Here is a 21,972-nt window from a genome sequence, read left to right as displayed (position 1 = left end):
TTAAAGTTACGTAGTTACTTGAGATTCAAACATTTTCCAACAGAAATCTGAACTAAGGAAATAAAGTCGCAAAGGACAGCAGACAGTGAATGTGAAATTCATTCTGAAAAATAGAGGTAAGTCTAAGTGTTTGTTACAAAACTTAATATCATGCTCTCTAGTGAAACATTTACTGAACTTTATGTAAAAGTTAATTTAACTGTAAAATGGCCTCGTGTGCAAACATGTTTTTCGGTTTCTATTTTATAAGTACATTACGAGTGTCTGTGGTCCATCAAACAACATTATAGAAGATGGTTGCGAAAGTAATTTTAGTGGGCAAACCTTTTTAAAGAATGTAGACAGAGTTTATACTAAAAGAAAACAGAAAATGTAATTTCTGTTATTTCTATTATTTACGTTAATTTAATTTACGTTATTTCTGTTACTGCAATTTATGCCGCATGAATGCTGACCCTCATGAAGGGAAGATCCACTGAAAAATTGTGCGTAGAATTGACTAAAATATCTTTGCAAGTTTTTGCAAAAGCATTTTGTAAGTAAATTAAACTGCGGTATTATTAAGTAAAAGTTACTTAATTATTAGCCTTAACAATTTCATGTAAAATATCAGAAAATTCAACAATTACATTTTTGTTTGGAGTAACAGTAACTTTGTTTTACCTAAGAAATAAAACCTAAGTTAATAAAATTAAAGCTATTTTTAAGGTGTGGAATCTATGACTATTAATAAAAATAAAAATATAAAACCTCCAGAATAAACTTTTAAGATTAAAGTTGTAATTTGACAGAATAAAGTCATAATAATTCAAGAATAAAGTCATAATGTTACGAGAAAAAACCTGCAGTGTTTCAAGAATAAAGTCATTCAAAACTATGCGAAAAGGTTCAGAATCGCGTAAGGACTTTGCGTGGCATATTCGATAAGGAAGTAAGGTGGGGGCAGCATGGTGGTGCAGTGGTTAGCACTGTTGCCTTACAGTTCGAGTCTTGTCGTGGTTTTTTCTCCTTCCCCGCCAAATCAGAAGTCAGAGGGCCGCTTGTGTAGTATCCAGAATTCAGTCTTTATTGCAACAATGAAGTTACAACCAAGGCTGGACATGTAAAGTGTGTCCAGTTCAGTTTTACATCAATTTTTATATAAGTTCTTATCATTTAACAATATCTCGTCACTTAAGCATCATCATTCCTTCAGCCATTCACAATCATTGTTTTTTCCCTTAATCCACACCCCTAGGTGATACGTTTGTCCATCATTTCTTTTACCGTCTGGTCTCTCGGCTGAACATAATGGTGGCACGACCATCTCCACTTGGTTTTTTAAAAAATGCTCAGCCGTGAACTTCTGGTGAACTCAGGCGAATCCCTTCCTTCAGTAATAACCTTGGCAGTTTCAACCTGTTGCACATTGTCTAACTAGAAGGTTGATAATATATTTGACGATTAAAATAGTGATAAGGTATACGCTAATAAAAGTGAATATTCATAGATTCAGGACTAACATAAAGTAGCTAACAGAAACTTCAGACTAACAAAAGGTGCAAATACATACTCAGTTGATTACATTGTGTTGATTACATTACAGTATAATGTTTACGATGTAATGATTACATCATGGATATTTGGCATACTTTTTAATAATATCATAATACTTGTATTCTACGTTATATAGTGCTAAATAATATTCCATAGTCTCCACCTGGGTTACGTGTGTGTGGAGTTTGCATGTTCTTCCCATGTCGTCGTGGGGTTTCCTCCCGGTACTCCGTTTTACCCCTACAGTCCAAACACATGCTGAGGCTGATTGGACTTGCTAAATTGCCCGTAGGAGTGCATGTGTGAGTGAATGGTGTGTGAGTGTGCCCTGCGATGGGCTGGGCCCCCATCATGAAACATTTAGAAAAAAACTAGAATTTCATAAACTTTCTCAATATCTCTGTTTTTAATCAATAAGATTAAAATTAACAGTGACGACAAAAAACAAATAAATACGACATTCGTAATAAATAAAATTATGTGGAGCAATTATTAAATTAACACAAATTAACAAAAAATTTAATCAAATGAAATTACATCAAATTTAATTACATCAAATTAACATAACATTATGTGCAATAACTATTGAATTACGTAATTTTTTTACATGATCTTCATGAGTGGGGAGGCACGAGACTCGCCATGGGGGTGCATGCATTGCCCCCTACTGCCTAGTGGCTGGCTATTATTCATATGCATGCTGGGCACAAATAGTCCTTCTCCACTGAAGGATGCTGAACACAGCTTATGTGAGACGACCGTTCACAACTGTCACAGCAAACCTGCAACATAACCAAACAAACAAACAAATAAATAAATTCTTTAGGTTTTTAAATCTATGCCTACTCTTACTAGAGCAGAATTGATGTTTACACCTAGACTAATGTTAACACCAAGACTGCATTGCAGAGTGTAATCTAATTTATCAAAACAGTTTTTATATTCATTCACTTTCTCTCTATCTCTCTCTGTCTCACACACACACACACACACACACACTCACAAGCATACATAATTATGTGTGTTTTAATTGCATTATTACACAAAGGAAAGTGGAGAGTGACAGGAAATGGTAGGAAGAGAGACATAGAGGGGTGAGATGACATGCAACAAGCGTCCCTCGAATTTACAATTTAAAATTACCCATAGTGTGTCTCCATCCTCACTACCACAATAGAAACACACACCTCTGACATTGTCTGCAAAAACAAAGAGGTTAAATATTAACCTAGAAGTATTTTATAAACATTGTATACTAACAAATGTTTCTTAAATATTATTTCTATATCTGATCTTAAAGTGCGACATTTTATTACGTTAGTTCTTTTTAATTCATGTCTGATTTAAACAGAAAGGGATTATCTATGACCATCTCTCAATAGACACCAAATTCCTGGAGGAGGGTGCTGGCTATATCCAGCCTCATGTTATTTATTTCTTTCTCTGAGGCGTCAAAAGTTAAATTGTCACCATTAAGAAATCTTTCTGCAAACTGAAGAAAAGTTGGACTGGTATCATTTAGAAGCACCAAATAACTTTAAAAAAATGAAAGATTTATGTTTACAACTGAGTTGTCATTCATCCATCCATCCATCCATTTTCCAAACCGCTTATCCTACTGGGTCGCGGGGGGTCCGGAGCCTATCCTGGAAGCAATGGGCACGAGGCAGGAAACAACCCAGGATGGGGGGGCAGCCCATCGCAGGGCAGACTCACACACCATTCACTCACCCATCCACACCTACGGGCAATTTAGCAACTCCAATTAGCCTCAGCATGTTTTTTGACTGTGGGGGGAAACCGGAGTACCAGGAGGAAACCCCACGACGACATGGGGAGAACATGCAAACTCCGCACACGTGTGACCCAGGCGGAGAGAGTTGTCATTCAACATTCTTAAAATGAATTTGCAGTTTAAAACATAGCTTAAATACTATACGAACCTTTAATGCCAGGACACCACAGGAAACTGCATCTCTCTGGAGCGAATGAGGAAGGGGGCCACATGACCACCTTCAACTCCTGTAGCCCTTTTATTGTCATTGATTAAAAAATTGTTTGGAGTGTGTAACTATGTTGAAGTTCTTTTGTTTGTTTGTTGCGTGTTAATTTAATAATTGCTCCACATAATTTTATTTATTACAAATGTCATACTTATTTATTCTGTGGCAGGGTGGCCTGCTATTAAATGCCCCCCCCCCCCCCCCAGAGTCTTTTCCTTATGGCAGGACGACTTGCAATACAGCTTGTTAGCTGTAATGAACACACGGGGTTTAGAGTGAGTGGGGAAATTTTGGTGACTTTTGATTACTTTTGGTCTGTGGTTCGATGTCAGATCATTTCCAAGCATGACGGTGCTGAGTATGAAGTTAAATGCCGTATTATATTATACAACGACAGAATACAAGAAAGTTTTCAGCAGAATGGATTCAACTAAGTGTCAAAAATATCTTTCAACTAAATCAGTCTCTTCCTGCGACTGAAAGTGACTGTATTTGCACAGACGAGCATTATTGTAGCATTTTAATGAAAAAGTTACTGTTACATTTGTGACGAATTACAGGAGGTTGTGAATGATAAACTTAATGTTCGAATGTAAAAAGGCATGAATGGTGTGTGAGTGAATGGTATGTGAGTGTGCCCTGTGATGGGCTGGCCCCCCATCCTGGGTTGTTCCCTGCCTTGTGCCCATTGCTTCCGGAATAGGCTCCTGACCCCCCGCGACCCAGTATGATAAGCGGTTTGGAAAATGGATGGATGGATGTATGCTGACTTACGTAGCTGTTAATATCAACATATTAAACATGTATTTACCTTTAAGATATAAAATAAGGGTACAATATCCAGTGGAAATAGTTAATAACAAATAAAACGGCAGTAGAGAAATAGGCCTATGTTATATGAGTTACAGCTTAAAAATTCCGAAGTCGGTTTGTACTTATACAGTATCAGCTAGAGCAGGCTCGCTATATGCATTATGTGTGTAATTCTATAAAACAGAAAAGCATGATGTCTCCGTTGCTGCCCTTCTGCTTCATACCTTCAGGATTCCAGGTGCCGATGCATTCTTGGTTCTGTATAGGATCATTTTTCGAGTTTAGATCGCATGAGATCGCGTTTATGTGCAAGGTCCAAAGGAAATAATGTACAGCGATCAAGAGATACCTGAAGGTGGATATGTAGCAGGACGTTAACGGCTATATTACTTTTCCATATCAAGTGTTGTGTTTTTACACATACATTATTATTTGCTGCAGGATACTGTGTGTATATTACAGTCCGATTCAAAATGCGAAGACAAATCGACGCAAGGCTATAATGGCAAGGGTTTTAAAAATGACGAGAACGTTAAATTATTTTCTAAATTGATTTGTTATCGGTTTAATCACTATTAAAAAGGGGACAGGGCTTTCATAAGTTGATGTACCTTTGCTCTCATAAGGTTTACAGCCTATTGAAAAATGTGCCCGACCTCAATCAGATAGTACTGTGAAAATGAGACTCAGTTAAATATTCCTTTATTTAACCTGTCCTGCTGTAGACAGACCAAAGCAATACTCGCACAATGCAACACCTCAGATATCCAGTGTTTTTCAGTCACATTTTTATAATGATGTTGATTATATAGAAACTTATGAGGTCGTACTTATACTGAAAATAGATTTAAGTTGAAATAAACCGGCTTAAACTAGTTTTATGGTTGCAATGCAGGTCGGGGACTTATACAGGAAATATCATTGATGTTCTACTTAGTAAACCGGACGACACGTGATTTTCCGTCCCACAGTGGCGATCATCGCTCATTGTTCTGCAGCTAGATCCTCTTGCCCTCAGACTTACTGAGTGGGAAAACATGCTGTAACGTGGCTTATTTTAGTCAGGGGTGCTTGTAAATCAAATGATTACCTGCTTAAATGAAAAGCAGCTGAACAGGGATCCATGTAACTTCCCAAAAGGTCCAATGGATCATGGATGTTGATATGCGGCCAGGATTCGGGTTTCCTGACAACATACTTTGAAAAAACTTTTAAAGTTATCAGAATAACTGCATAATCTTGCTTTGGGGGGGGTAGCCCCTATAGCCAGTGTTGCCAACTTAGCGACCTCTGGGACAGTCAATAGCGACTTTCCTTGCTGAGGAGTTCGCAACAGTGCCTGTAGCAGCCAATAATGTAATAACTGGAATGTAATAATTCTTCTATTAGCCTATCCAGTGAAATAGCTGCTTTTTTGTAGCAAATCTACTATTATTAATTGCTTTCCCACCTCACTACCCTTTTTTGAACCAGGAACTTTGTCCTGTCCGCAGCACAGGAACGTTTTCTTACTGTAGTTCCTTGAAGGTCGGCCAAACCCTTCTTAGTCCTTACTTTTCATTGGACCGTGAATTACTGGGGAGGTGTATGCAGGAATAAATTGCTGATTGGTTGACCAGTTCAATAAATTCGATGAAGATTTTAAGTACTTTGCTCTGTTGGAAACCTAACCACTTATTAATAAATCAGGTTCGACTTAACGGGGATCAGGCATGGCTTATTAGAGCCCTGTTAGAGAGGAAACAGGAATGGGCAAAGAAGCGGGATGTGACAGTCCCCCCCCCCCCCCCCCCCCCCCGAAGCATGCCCTCCTGGGGCGGGCAGAACCCAAGGAAGCAAACAGGGTGGGAAGCAGATTGGACACCAGACTAGAAGGGGCGACTGGACAGAACTGACCAGACAAGACAGAACGCGACCTAAAGCCAGCATAAAATTCCACTAGGGTGTACTGGATATGACTGGGCAGGACTGGGAGGAACGATTAGACGATTGACACCATACACAGCAGATCAGGCCAGAGAGGCTAAACAGGGCAAACCTCTGACGGGAACAAAACTGGGGCACAACACAGAACAGATGACATAACTAAGGACACAGAGGTCAGGGCAGGACCAATGACAACAGGGGAAATGACCAACACAACAAAGACAGCTGGACAGGTGAAGGGACAACCAGGACAGGGAGAAAAACAGACAGAGACAGCAGAGGGCGTAGACCAGGGAAAACAAAGGCAGAATATGGCAGTGGGGGCATGAGTGGGGCAAGACAAAATAAGAACAAGGTTTGGTGGGGGGAGGTCTTCCAAACTTCGGGATGTATGACATCGACTTAGGGATACAGGATCCCATCTCCAAGGGGCAGTATGCAATATGGGGATGTAAACAGAAACATACTTATTAATGCATTAAATAAAACTGAGGTGTAAAATGATTCCATCAGCTCAGTCATTGCTCCACTACTTTTATCTCTATTCCCAACAATTCCGCACAACTTCCAAGTTAGTGGTGGTGCTTGTGGTCAGTCAGTAAGATTATCACTGGTAAGCCCCTTCCCAGTAATTCATGGTCAAACAAAGAGTACTTGCTCTGGAGTAGGGACTAAAAAAGCCCCCAAAACTATCTCTGAGGAACTATTATCAAACCGAGTTCTTTCAGTGGGAACACGACAAAGTTCCTGAAAACGGTCCTGGGTCCTGAAAAAGGTTCCTGGAGTGAGAAAGTGCCTAATAGATATTTACTACAAAAAAGCAGATATTTGATTGGGTAGACCTACACAAAAAGTGGGTGGGCCTAAGCTACCCATAGCTACACCCCCACTTTTAACAAAATTTTAAAATAACTTTTTATTTTCCCAATAGATGTACCTTCAAAGCTCAATTTAGAATTAATATTAAATAATATAATTTATTAACAGTATTTTTTTGTAATTTGTGAAATTAACATTGTTACGATTAATTCATACACACCCACATTTTTTGTGTTTAGAACTAAAATCATGGAAACTGACTCACAGACGCCCCTGGAGGTGGCAGCTCTCGGAAGACCCTTCCAGCTGGGGATGCTGTATGATTGCCGTAATGATCGTCTCATTCCAGGTAAGTCGCTAAATCAAACAGCTGTTTCTGGTTCTTTACCAGATTGTGTAGAACTGCACCTATTGGGTAGTTTTCAATGAGAGAGCACATGTTTTTAAGAGTTTATCCCATACTGTGAAGAGGATCCACTAAGTGTACATGACACCCTACCTTTGAGGGTAGCTTATCTCCTGTAGCTCAACAAGTACAGCATTGTACTAACAGTGTGCAGAGTGCTCACATGTTCAAATTCCAGAAATTGCAAGTGTCATGTGAAAAAGATTGTCATAAAGTGATACTGATAATTATGACAATATAATTCAAGTCATTGTTTCTTTACTTCAATGTTCCATTTTTGCTTAGAAATCCCTTAATTGCCTTTAAACTGATTCACAACATAAAAAGGTGAAAAATTCAATAGAATGCAAGGTGAAATTTAATTAAAAGTAAATAAATTTAACCAATTACAAAAGCCGACAGTATATTTTACTTTTTAAGCTTTTTCTCTGACTGCCTCACTGTTCATTCCAGGGAACAGGTTTGACTAGAGTGGGCAATATGCCCTAAATTATATTACTAGTTTTTCAGAGAGTTTCACAATATAAATATGCATCACAATATTCTAAAGTTAATATGTAGGACACAGTAAAGTTTTTCTGCTTGTGATGACTGAATTACCAATTTCTAATAGTTATGGAGCATGTGAAGAGTGTAATGATAAACCACATTAACAACAGACTCATACCGTGATATAATTTATGTAAAAAAGTGCACTATAGCTGTTATTCAGCAAGAAAACAAGTGTTTAGGCTATAAGACGGTACGATATTCAAGTTGATGACGATATGAATGTTCATAATCACAATACAATATTTTATCGATATATCACCCAAACCTATAATGTAAATTGCTTTGGATAGAAGTATCACTTAAAAGGTCCTGTAAATGTACCCTCACTGCAACTTAAGATGTAGCAAGTTGGTCATAATTTCATAAATGAACAAAAAAAATATCCTTAGACAGGAGATATATTTCGCTCCGAGTTTGCTCCGTTGCGGGATAATGGCTGCCTTGACCCCGCTGTTTGTGTGACGTTGTGGGAACCCTGAACGGCTATTGCTGGATCTTCGCGTTTGGTGAAATACTTTTTCTATTTACATTGAAATAAACTGTTAAACTGATAATGGTTTTGCACCGTTTTAAAAAACTTGTGTTAAAATATTTAAGTGCTTAGTTTCTTGTAAAACGATGTGCTGTTTGTTATGAGCATTTGCTCTTATGACAGTGTTTTGTTCGGGCATATTTGTACTTGTTTAAATTCTGCCTGCCTTTGGCTTTTATTTCTTTTGAAAAAAATAACACTAAAGTTTTTCTTCTTCTTCTTTAAACATTTTGGCTAAATGTAATAAGTTTAAGTGTTTTTTTCTTTTAAAATATGCCGGGGCGCTTGTGTCTACTGCGGACAGAACCCCCGCTGGGAGTGTATGCGCTAGCTTACATTCATCTTGGTATATGTTTTCCATTCATCCATCTATCCATTTTCCAAACCGCTTATCCTACTGGGTCGCGGGGGTCCGGAGCCTATCCCGGAAGCAATGGGCACGAGGCACGGAACAACCCATGATGGGGGTCCAGCCCATCGCAGGGCACACTCACACACCATTCACTCACACATGCACTACTATGGGTAATTAGTCTCAGTTTGTCTTTGGACTGTGGGGGGAAACCGGAGTACCCGGAGGAAACCCCACGACGACATAGGGAGAACATGCAAACTCCACAAACATGTAACCCAGGCGGAGACTCGAACCTGCATCCCAGAGGTTTGAGGCAACAGTGCTAACCACTTCACCACCATGCTGCCCCTGCTGTATGTTTTATTATTCCTTAAAATGTAATTATAAATAACACATTAATAAATACATTAGATGTATTTTTATTCTATTAAAGTTTAATGGCAACCCAAACCATGTGCCCCCCCCTTATCACGCAGCATAAGCATGTATGATATCAGGAACATAACCCCTTAACCAATCAGAATAAGGGATACGCCTCCCTCCCGCTTATGACGTTGTAAATGGAACCCTATTTAAGCTCCGCCCATTGTACCACATAATATCTCTGACAGGGATTAAACAGCATCTCTTGTGAACTGCTTATGTCAAGTACAACTCTAAATTGTATATAAATATTCCACAGGGATGGGCAACATGGGATTTGTGACTTTGGTAAATAGCTCAGCTGCTGAAGGCAGGAAGATTCTATATGAGAAGAGTCTTCTGGCATTTTTGGCTGAATTTGAAGTCATTGTCATTGATAAAATAACCTCTGTCGATTGTAATAATGTAAAAGCTGCAAGCAAAGCATGTATTGTTATCTATTAAATAAGCTTATCATTCATATAAACAGAAGAACTATAACTTCTAAAAGCTGGAGAAATGGGTTATGCAATATAAAAAAACAGATCCTGAGTATTTAGCTAATATGAAATAACATACTGCACCACAACTAAACTTACAGGAAAAGTTCAAAGTTACTAACACTAATTAATCAAATTCCAACAATGAATGCAAGGTTGTTTCTGCACAGTTTGCCATTGATATAACAGAAGAAATACATTTCTTTTGAACCACTAACATGATTATTGTCTTACACAGGAATTACCTTGTGGGATCATGAAGATCTTCAAAAAAACACAAATGAAAGAATTCAGCACAATACAGAATTTGATGTCATTGCATCTGATTCTGCAGAGGATAAGGCATGGGCTCTGGATGTTGATGCTTCACTAAAAGTGAGTTTCGTAGGGGGACTGGTTGAAGTAGGTGGATCTGCCAAGTATCTTAATGACACAAAGGCTTCAAAAAAACAGGCACGTGTTACCCTGAAGTATAAAACAACTACAAAGTTCATTGAGTTGTCTATGAAACACCTTGGACGAGGAAATGTTAAACATCCATATGTGTTTGAGAAGGGAATAGCGACACACGTGGTAACAGCAGTGCTGTACGGTGCTCAGGCATTTTTTGTTTTTGATCGAGAAGTTTCAGAAACCGAGGACCAGCAAAACATTAAGGGGAACCTGCAAGTGATGATAAAGGGGTTACCAAAATTGTCAATCGATGGGAAAGGTTCCTTAAAGCTGACAGACACTGACAAAACTACTGAGGAAAAGTTGTCTTGTAAATTCTATGGGGACTTTGCCCTGGAACAGAACCCTGTTTCCTACCAGGATGCTGTAAAAATATACAGAACACTTCCAGGTCTGCTGGGTGAAAAGGGGGAAAACGCTGTGCCAGTCAGGGTGTGGTTACTCCCCCTGGAAATCTTAGATTCTTCTGCTGCCAGATTAGTGTGTCAGATCAGTGTCAGTTTAGTAAATCAAACACAGAGTGTGATAGAGGACTTCAATGAAATAGAAATGCAATGCAATGATATTAAAACCAGAAAGGTCATTAAATACTTTCCTAAGATTGACAAAAAGGTGAAATTCTTCAAGGACATGTGCTTGGAGTATAAATCAGTGTTTCAGAGTTCTCTGTCAAGAATTTTACCATCAATTCGTGGAGGTGGAACAGAGGAATGTGTGCTTGCAAACATCCTAAAAAATAAGGAACAGTCTCCTTTCAATAGCAATAAACTTAAGGAATGGCTGGACTGCAAAGAGCAAGAAATCAACCTGCTCCAAACATACACTGATATGATGGAAGACACAAAAATCCTGGCATCAAAGAGTGAGCTAGAAAGTGAAATCTTGAAAAACAGAGATAAGCATGTAGTGTGTTTTGCATTTACATCACTGGGTGAAGAGGAGCCGTATCTGCTCTGCTTACGGAGTCACTTAAAGGCTCTTTCAACTGCAAAGCTAACAGACCCAACAGAAGAAGATAGGAAGGATGTTCAGCTGTGTGAGTTTAATCACTCAGATGCCATGTTAGAAAAAATGAAAGAACAAGCAATCCTCTTCATGGATTTTGTAAAGGCAAACAAGGAGAACAAGAAAACACACTTTATATCAGCATCCATACCTAACGATAAGTACAAAGGGGCAAGTATTTACCTTTACACAGATGGGATTGAAAAAAGTGACCATTTTGATCCTCCATCAAAGCCAGAAAGACCAAATCCATCTGACGTCACTCATGACAGTGTGAAAATAAAGCTGAATCATCCCCAGTATGGATCCAGTGAAATCACACACTACCTGGTTGAATACTGTGCTAATGAGTCAGATGACTGGCAATTTTTTGAGGTTTCCAAATCTAACCTGGAATGTACTGTGTCTGGACTGCTTCCCCACACAGGCTACAGGGTCAGATACAAGGCAGTGTGTCCAGCAGGTGTCAGTCTAACCAGTGAAGCTGAGAGCATTAAAACTTTGCCCACAAGTCCTCCTGGGAAGCCAGAAGAAACACATGTAGACTTAGAGGAGATTACAGTTAATTGGACAAAACCTGATATAGTTGGAAATGGGGTCAGCATTGAAAATTATATTGTTGAATACAGAACTGAAACAAATGGAAATAAGGCAGACTGGAAAAAAAAGACTAGTAAAGGTGAAGTCTTTAAAATTACTGGGTTACAGCCAGATACAGCATATTATATTAGAATTACATGCAACTGTGGCGAATTTGGTCAAAGCAAAGAAAGTCTGACAGTCTCAATTTCAACTGTAGCTGAAAATGTAAGCGCACATATCCCAGTGTCAGATATTCCTGAACTAATAAAGATCCTCAAACAAAACAAAGACGAATTAGAAGGTCAATGCAGAAGTTCCAGTGAACACCGTTCATCTACAGTAAAAGCCACATGCACTGTTACCAACTCACTGAACTCCTTGTGTCAAACCCTAAGTGACCAACAACAACATGAAGCTGAACTCTTGGTTCTGTCCAGGATTGATGCTTTGGGATACTGCTGTGAGAGCAAGACATTTAATCATCTTCTGGATTGGAATGAAATCAGCTTCTTGCAAAATGAGATAGAAAGATCTTACACAGAATATTGCTCTCTGAAAGAGCAAAGCGCATCAAAAGCTCAAGCCTACGTGTTTCTGAAAGTGCTGACTTCATCCAAAGATCAAGAATATATTTCCTCTGAGAAAAAAGAAGCACGGTTAGAATTAATTAAATCTCACCTGAAGGACAACATTTTAAATGCAATTAAATTACTGGTTGAAAAATGTCATGGTAACTGGGAACTCCTTGAAGAAGAGTTGAATTCTTTTATAAAGGAATCGAACTTGAAAGAAGAAAATATAAAGAAAGAGGATACAGCATCACTGCTGGGTAGTTTACCAGGAAACCAAGTGTCTTTATCTGAGGAAACAACCAATTTTACAGATATACCACCTAGTGAAATGGCAATCGACAACTCTATCAATTTATTTAAAAGACTTGGCCTCAGTGATCGCTTTCCTAAAAAAATTAAACTAAATGATATTCTTGTTATTGACAGTTTGTCTCTGTGCCTAAATGAACCAGATACAGTGGAAGATCTAAAGAGTCAATATCTCTATAAGCTCATGATTTTAGATTACAATGTCAGATATCTCTCTTTTAAACCAGTAGCAACTGGTTCACTTTTAGAAGATAATGGTACAATGTTTGATGATTTTGATTTTTTTAATACAAATGAGGAACCAACCAGAGAAGCAGATCTGGCAGACACAGAGTCGCACATCCATCCCATGGATATCCACATGGCGATCTTCCACTGTGCCAATGACTTTATGAGACAGTACATGTACACAAAGCTCTCTGCCTGCCAGTTTGCACTACCTTTCTTAGTTCCCAAACCATGTACAAAAGACCTGGAGTTCCCTCTTTGGCCTCTACGGCACATCAAAAAATCATGGAAAAGTATGACAAACTCGAGCGCAGACAACCCTGGAAAATACCAAGCCAGACAAATATTTAGCACACCAGTGCCAGTTGTCTCTTTCTTAAGGTTGGGGAGCTCTTTGATCTCCAAATCTCAAATTCTGAATTCTGTCATTAGCAAACAGAAACACAATGTGTTTTTCAATCGGCATTGTAAAGGCAGCGCTCCAAGCAGCGTGCTTATGAATGGGGTTGTCGAGATCGCCTGGTACTGTCCAGGAGGAAAGAAAGATGACATATTTGATGACTGTGTTGCGTTTCTAAACCTTCATGGTGACGCAAAAGACCATCAACAGCAACTTCAATTTCTGCAGGCAGTAAGTACAGTGAATGTGCTTCTACTGTCCGAACAGCCACAGGATGAAGAAACAAAAACACTTTGTCAAAATCTCTCTACGTCTCCAATCCCATTGATCTGCCTATTTTCTGGAAGTGAAAGAGTTCAGGGTTCAAAAAATCCCCTCAAAGTGAGACTAGCTGCCAAGAACAGGAATGAAGCAGAGTTAACAGAGGAACTCATAACCAATATCAAGCAATGCATTGGAAAATATAACAAGAAACAGAGCATTGAAGACTGTTTTAATGAAGCAAGAAAACTAAAGTTCAAAGTTGACGAAGACAAGCAGTCATTCAAAGATGGACATGAACTGGCGCAGACTTTAGTTTGTCTGTTGAAGAAAAAATGCATTTCAGATATAAAAAAGGAATTTTTGCCTCTCCATGGTGAACTGTGGCATAAGTGGTGCTTGAAAAATAAGCAGCAGTATCGCCTGAGCTGCAAGACAAATGCAACCATTGAGCAACAAAAAAGTATCATTCTAAGTGACATGGAAGCCACACGTAAAAAACAATGGGAAATAGCTTCGTCACACAATGATTTCATGACATCATTCTTGGACTGTTTAACATCAAATGATCATTCAGAAGATACAAAATTCTACATGCTGCAATGGCTCAGAGTTTTACTTGATGAGTTATCGTCTGACCACCTTGCAGGACTTGAGGAGAATTACCACTCAACTTGGTCCCAAATGAAAAATGTCCCCAAGACTAAGGAGAAAGCAGAAGAACTTGAAATGCTCAGTAAACAGCTTAATTCCATATCTGAAAAGATGGCTGCGAGTACAATTGGATTACAGCACATTATGAGAGAGGTCGGTCAGATGCATGAATGTTCTGTTATACAGTCTGTTGGTGCTCTCCCTGCACTTGGAGCTGAAATGCTAATTTCAGGATACCCACTAGAGCTGATGGATGGGGATGAATCACATGTACCACTTATTTGGGTACAAGCTGTCCTGCAGAGTCTCATTGACAAGCTTGGCGACAAAAAGGTGTATGTGCTGTCTATCTTGGGACTCCAAAGCTCAGGTAAATCAACCTTGCTGAATACTATGTTTGGCCTTCAGTTCACTGTAAGTGCAGGGAGGTGTACGCGTGGTGCTTTTATGCAGATGATAAAGGTGGACGAGAAAATCAGAGAGGAATTGGGCTTTGATTTTTTACTGGTTGTTGACACCGAAGGTCTTCGCTCTCCAGAGCTCAGCACTAAAACATCACTGAATCATGATAATGAACTTGCCACGTTCATCATTGGAATTGGTGACATGACTGTCATCAACTTCATGGGAGAAAATCCATCGGAGATGCATGAGATCCTACAGATTTGTGTGCAGGCTTTCTTAAGGATGAAACGAGTTGAAATCAAACCAAGCTGCATATTTGTGCACCAGAATGTAGCAGAAGCATCAGCTGGTGATAAAAACATGGAGGGGAGGAGGCGCCTTCAGGAGAAGCTGGATGAAATGGCTCAGACTGCAGCAAAGGAGGAGGGCACTGGTGAAGTTTACAGCTTCAGTGATGTAATACAGTTTGATTTGGAATCTCAAGTGTTTTACTTTAAAAATCTTCTGGAGGGGGATCCACCTATGGCTCCCCCAAATCCATCCTACAGCCAAAATGTTCAGGACCTGAAATCTAAGCTGCTTTCAGTGGCAAAGTGGCAGACAGGTTTTCGATTTCCATCATTGTCAGAATTCAGCGTGAGAGTTAAAGACCTCTGGAATGCACTTTTGCAGGAAAATTTTGTTTTCAGCTTCAGAAATACATTAGAAATTATGCTATACAGCAGCTTGGAAGAGAAGTATGCTCAGTGGTCATGGAAGTTAAGGAAATATTCATTGGAAACACAGACCAAGTTGGAAAATCAAATTGGGAGCAACAACATTTCAGATGTCAATACCACAGATCTGATTTCTGCCTTTGATGATGTTTATACTGGATTGAAAGAGGCGATTGAGGCACATTTCAAAGACGACAAACATGCTGAAGTCCTTATTAAATGGAAAGGGAATGTTGAAAACCGGCTTGAGAGCCTGAAGAATGAGCTCATTGAAAAAACCCTAAAACAATGCAAAATGTTAATTGAAAATAAGAGAAGTATTACAGACCTGGAGCAGAAAAAATCACATTATGAAAAAAATCTAATGCAAAAAAGCAAAACCATGGCAACTTCTCTAAAGGACAAGAGGCTCACTGACAATGAAGTGGAAAAAGAATTCAGTTCACTCTGGGTTGAGTGGGTAGCTGAAATAGCAAAAGATCAGCTGCCTGATGAGCCAGTCAACATAAAAGCTATAGTACAGGCGATTCTGTACTCTCACTTCCAAAAGCAGGCAGACATCATGAACAAGATTAAAACGATATCTGAAAATGGAACATTTGAATTTACAAAGAAAAAACATATCAACCAATCGTACTTGGCAGCAAAATGGGAAAGTTTTAAAGAAAAAATTGGAATGGGGTATCTCCAGGAGCTTGCTGGAAAACTACACCGAAGCGTGAACCACATGGTTGATGAATACATTAGGAAAAAAGAATTGGAAAAGACAGATTTCAATCAAAATTTCATATTTGAAATACTAGATGAGATTGAAAGACATATTCAGGAATGCGAGCGCAATGAACATGTGAAATTCACATATGAATACAGGGTTGACTTGTCAGTTTTTGTTTGCCTCGGTTCTGTCAAGAGGTTTAAAAAAATGCACGAGTCATTCAAGAAAGCCAACAATCCGATAACCTACCTGCAAAGTAAAAGGGAACAGTACTCTGAAATGTTCCTAAACTATTGCAAAGAAGCCAACTCAGTGACAATTTTTGCTGAATTTTTATTCAAAAACATTCTGCCTGCAGTTGAAGAGGCAATTTACAATGAAATCAAGTTGCAAATCATTGATTTTATGACATTCAACAACCCGGCATTCAGTGGCAACAGATGCAACCTTGAAAATCATATACTGAGAAATCTTGCAATTCAGAAGAATTTTGATTTCTACAACGAATACATTCACAACCCAAAATGGTATTTTAAAAGGTTTATTGATGAACATGTGGAAACATTTTGCGAAGACTACAAAAAACTAAAGGAGATGTTTCATGGAAATCTAGAAAAAATAAAATTACACATTTTACACACCAGCACAGAGGTATCTGAGGAAGTGAACCTGAAGAAGGGCAATGCATCCATGTGGCTCAATCATTTCTGTGCAAAACTTGGGGACCACATGGTCATAAAGAGGGAGAGTCTGACAAGCATTCAAGATGAAGACATTAGTGACACAAAGTTTCTGAAAGAGATGATGGCCAAGTATCTTGAAGAGGTGGTTAAAAGTGAAAATATGAAAAGTGTTGATGCATCTTCCCAGCATTTATGCCTCTTAAAGCAGAAAATAACAGAGATTCTTTTTAAACAGCTTGAAGGATGTTGGGCTCAGTGCCCTTTCTGCAAAGCCATCTGCACAAATACTATAGTTAACCACAGTGGTGACCACAGGGTTCAGTTTCACCGGTCCTGTGCGATGGGTCACTGGCATTATCGTGAAACAGATGAATTTACAAACACTTTTTGCACAACCGATGTAAGCAGTAATGGTTCATTCATAATCCATCCAGATTTAAAAAGGATCCCCTATAAGTCCTACAGAGATGCTGGTGACCCTTATGATAAGTGGAGCATCACCGCAGATGGGAGCACACAGGGTTACTGGAAATGGTTTATTTGCAGGTTTCAGAAGGATTGGGAGGATAGATGTGGATACAAATTTAAAGGCAGAGGCGCGATTCCTGACAGCTGGAGAGAAATCACAGAGGAATCAGTGCTGAAGGAATTAAACATAAGAGACTAAAACTACTGCAATGATGCATATGCAAGGGAAATCTGACAAGGAAATGTGTAGCATTTTAGTTATAGACAGCATGTGGTAAAGAAACTTAAACAAAAGTCTATGGACAAGAGCAAACCTTACTTTGATTTAATGTTAATTTTGAATTTAGGTTGTGTGCCTGTCTTTTTTAAAGATACGTATCTTTAAATCTAATTATCATTAAAAATCTGAATGTAGTTATTATAGTTTTAGTTATCTACATTTTTTGATAAATTAGCTTCTATTTTCTTTTAATTTTTGTGCCAAGGGCAAACATCCTAATTACTGCTCTCATTGTATTTAATCCTTAATTACATTGATCTTTAATAGTTAATCACATATATTACTGCTCACTGCTTTACATCCTGTGTAGCTCCTATTATGTCTGTATGATCCATCTGCATTTGCAGTGAAATTTAATATAGATGCAAGTTGTATTAATATTGCTGTTATGGAAAAACCTGTAGTCTAATAAAAGTATCTCTATTAGTGTCTTGCCCATACCCTGTGTAATATGGTTCTCTGTCAAGGCCATAATTTTCAAAGGGAGTAATTTTCATGAATATTTCATGAATAATTTTCATGAATATACATTCAGTACTGTACAGCCAGCTTTCAGGGTAAACCACTTGATTCAATGGCACACTCACGCACAGCACTGCAGCCACTCACACTGTAATGGAGCGTTTGTGCGCTGAGTAGGTATATTCAAACCCTGGGAGGAGTCCGGTTAGAACTCTGGTATAACCGCAAACAGAATCCGGATGACTCGAACTTCTTTCAGTGAAGTCTCCTTTATTTGTGAGTATATTGCAGCTGTTATAACTTATTACGTGGAAAGTAGTGTGTGGTCTGGAAACATAAATAAAATAACACAATGCAATATAGGCTTAACATTATAATTACAGGTTACAGATTACACTGCAAAGTAATCTATTTCGTCTCTGAATTATAAACCTAAATAATAGGTACCCAGGATCGCTAATTTAACTAGCCAGCAATATTATGCACTGCTTACTAAATACATAGTTAACAAGGCTAAGCCTGCACCTTGCATAGGGCACATAAACGGTAGTATGCGTGTGCTAATAAACAAGGAAAGTCAAATAAACATTACGCACACCGCTTCAATGCCGTAAACAAACCTTAATCCGTATTTACATAGCTCCAACATAAAGGCATTAAACCAAGGAATATAAATTAATTATTGAATAGTATATGCGGTTTTACAATTAGCGTCTCCACCGTACAAACTAACATGTAAGCTTAGCATTATTCACAAAGCAAAGAGGAACTTATGGTTTTCATTGACGTACACACGGTAATAAATGCCAGGTTACAAACTCAAAGTAAACTTAACTTTATCACGGGCTTAAACTGGCTACATAACTACAGCAAGCCTTGCAAAAAAAAAAAAAAAAAACTCCCGCGCGGTTTCCAAACGTCTCTCTCCTTCTCGTGACGCGGGACGCACACGCTCTGCTGGGCGGGAAGCGACGCCTCAGTTCCCCCAGATTTAAAGGAACAGACGGCCTTTATAACACACACAGCAGTCATTCACACATGCACACCTATGGACAATTTGGTGGTTCCAACTAACCTCAGCATGTTTTTGGGCTGTGGGGGTGGGCGTGGCTACTCATTTTATATATATATAGCGCAGGAGAGAAAACTGATTAATCACTGGTCATTCTAACTCTCCAAACATTATCTTCTACTGAAACTCAAGATTCAACCTATAAAAAATCTGCGTGTAATAGAGGTGTATGAAGATTATGCTTGACAGATAATAATGCATCACCCTTTCAGTGTCAAAGTCGCAAGCTTCAGTATAACACAGTGCATATAATAACATTTCTAAAAATGTGAAAACATTTCTAACGTTAATTGTCTGGCAATTACCATTTTTAACAACATAAAACCAAGGAATGTGGGCCTTACTTTTAATGATCATATAATAGTATTTCTTAGTCACTTTGGTGCATTTATCACATCAGAAATGAAATTCTGATAACTACTAATACAACCTCCACATCATCGAGTCACTTGTGCACATCATAAATGCGAAGTCTCATTGTTTTGGCCAAACTGCAAGTGCTTTGGCAGAGTCATGCAAATGATTATGTACAATCATCTGCTGATTCCTGCATTATCAGCCATTTACATCATGTTGGTCAAAATGTATTATACTGGTTCTCTATTGAGTACCCCCAAAACATCCAGGCATTAGCTCATTGTATGTCATTGCATGCAAAATGGTTGAACATGTTGTCATAATCTGTCAAGCATATTGTCTATTCATCTCTATTTCACTTACATTTTTTTTATAAATGTGTCCTGAACTGATGACTTTCTGTCAGTTCAATCTTCACTTTCATCAATAGAAGGGAATGTTTGAAGAGTTAGAATGACCAATGATCAACCAGTTTTGTAAAATAGCTCAGAGGTGAATCTCATGAACCTACAGTTGGCGGCACATATTCCCAGAGCAACACGGTGCTACAATCTGACAATGGAAGAACGACAAGTTAACAAACAGAGTCAACAGCCAGGGAGAAGAAGATTCAGGCTGCATGGTGGAAGGGCAGGGAGGCAAAACAGAGGAAGGGGTAGAAGAGGCCAAGATCAGAGGCACGTTCCTGATGAATAAGGACCACAATTGTGGATCATGTCATGGCCTTACAATGGCCGAGGCTGGTCGAATGGTGCAGTCAAGTTGGGAGAACAACCATTTCCTCAATCATTCAAACGTCTTGAAGAGAAAATGGGTATGTAGTCCATCAATGTGCACTGTACCATAATACTGTATACTTTCTGTACTGCTTCAAATTATAGTATTCCACTTGTGTTTTATAGTGTACAGTAGATATACTTCATATAGTTACATGCTATACATATAATGTAGTACACACATGTATGTATACTGTACAGTATACATGTAAATATTATATATATGTTCGTGTGTTACAGTATATGAAGCTTTGTACTGTTGAAATTGATACATGCCATACATAATTTGATGACATACAAAATCTTAGCTATAGTTTACATTGCTTATATTTACAACACAGCTAAGCATTTTGACCATCTTGTTTGTGACTAAGGACACAAGGACAAGTTCATGGACATAAATATTTACCTTTGAGGGATAAATGCAGGATTTTGTGAATCTTACAGGTTCTTGCGGGTAATCCACGTTGCCATCCTGTACGCGGAGATTATAGCTTTATTACCGCGGTTATTCGCATGTTTGCTTAACGCCCTCAGTGTATTGCATGCAGACTCAGTTGTAATCCTTAGGCGCCATCTTGCGGTTAGATGGTGTAACTGTCGTAATTAAGTTCATGTTTAAGTAATGTTAAGTCATTGTCCATCCTCTGCTGTGTTTATTCCAAAAGCACACACACACACACACACACACACTACACCATACCCCCTAAGGACTGAAGGTTGTTGCAGCTACAGCTTACTGAGAAGTATGATGGATCGGCCTGTACATTCCTTTTCGTTGTTGTACTACTAACTGCGGCATCGAATGGGGAAATTGAGTCAAAGAGAACCTCCCCTGCCGTGATTCCCTGTGCTCTGACTGGATCGCTACCTCATCCTCATCTAATGCACCCTCCTACGTCCCAACAAACGCTGTTATAGGTCACATTAATGGTGGGAAAAGTTTTGAAATGATTTATTGTGGTATCATTTTTTACCTCTCAAAATCTTGGTATTTTATCAGGGGTGTGTACATTATTTATATTAACTGCGTAATTCGATGACATTGACACGTACTGGGGTCTGTTAGCATGTGTCTTTAAGACGCCTGTTAGGCAGACGGGCAGTTAGCATGCAAGCAGCTGCCACATGGGTGACTGTGCATATAGTTTATTTAATTTTATAAGTTATTAATAGCTGAAATCTCCCCTTTTGTTCCATTGGAGAGTGTGTGTATATATACATAAAACCAAACTCACAAATATACCTGCTTACATGCTCATGTTCCTGGGTCAAGTAAAGCACTTCTTGTGGTGAATCTTGCAATGATAAACCTTGTTTTAAAAACTTAACATACCCTCATGTGATTCCTTACGTTATTTCACTGTAAGATGTCAGACTTCAGAACCACAGTTGCAGACCTGGACCATGCAGTGGAGGAGATCCAGAGGCTCCATCCAACTCTGGGTACAGGATGATCCTACATGGGCATCTTCAGCCCAAAGATCTTTCAGTCCAAAGTGAGTATACCGTAGAAATTAATCAGACTATGGCCATACTTAGATTATATCACCTTGCTTAGACATTTAAAGATGACAAATGTGTAATGATCAGGCATACTTAAGATTATGGAATGATTCTTTCAATATCGTCAAATGTAACCTGTCTAACTGTTCCAGTGTTACAGCCTCGGTCAATGCCGATTAGCCATCATTTACGGCTCACCATTAAAAAGCAGTATGTCAGACCTT

The 21,972-nt window shown here is 38.7% G+C and overlaps 3 protein-coding genes and 1 long non-coding RNA gene across 4 annotated transcripts in view; 2 read left to right on the top strand and 2 right to left on the bottom strand.

Annotated features, from left to right (window-relative positions):
* Positions 1-21,972, top strand: part of LOC125705198 (stonustoxin subunit alpha-like) — a 216,497-nt gene that overhangs the window by 48,657 nt on the left and 145,868 nt on the right. The window lies entirely within an intron of this gene.
* LOC125704467 (uncharacterized) overlaps positions 1-21,972 on the bottom strand; it is a 57,174-nt gene that overhangs the window by 30,663 nt on the left and 4,539 nt on the right. The window lies entirely within an intron of this gene.
* Positions 1,889-6,139, bottom strand: LOC125704473 (uncharacterized). The gene is made up of 3 exons (XR_007381144.1): positions 5,443-6,139; positions 2,680-2,735; positions 1,889-2,318 (listed from the first exon to the last, which is right to left on the bottom strand). It is a non-coding gene; the product is annotated as an uncharacterized LOC125704473 (long non-coding RNA).
* Positions 7,341-18,015, top strand: LOC125704462 (interferon-induced very large GTPase 1-like). The gene is made up of 2 exons (XM_048970025.1): positions 7,341-7,446; positions 10,083-18,015. Exons 1-2 carry the CDS (start codon positions 7,347-7,349, stop codon positions 17,492-17,494), a joined length of 7,512 nt encoding a protein of 2,503 aa, XP_048825982.1. The 5' UTR covers positions 7,341-7,346; the 3' UTR covers positions 17,495-18,015.

Source organism: Brienomyrus brachyistius, chromosome 12 (assembly GCF_023856365.1).
Source record: "Brienomyrus brachyistius isolate T26 chromosome 12, BBRACH_0.4, whole genome shotgun sequence".
NCBI classification, from domain to species: Eukaryota; Metazoa; Chordata; class Actinopteri; order Osteoglossiformes; family Mormyridae; genus Brienomyrus; species Brienomyrus brachyistius.
This window is presented reverse-complemented; position numbering and strand designations above follow the sequence as displayed.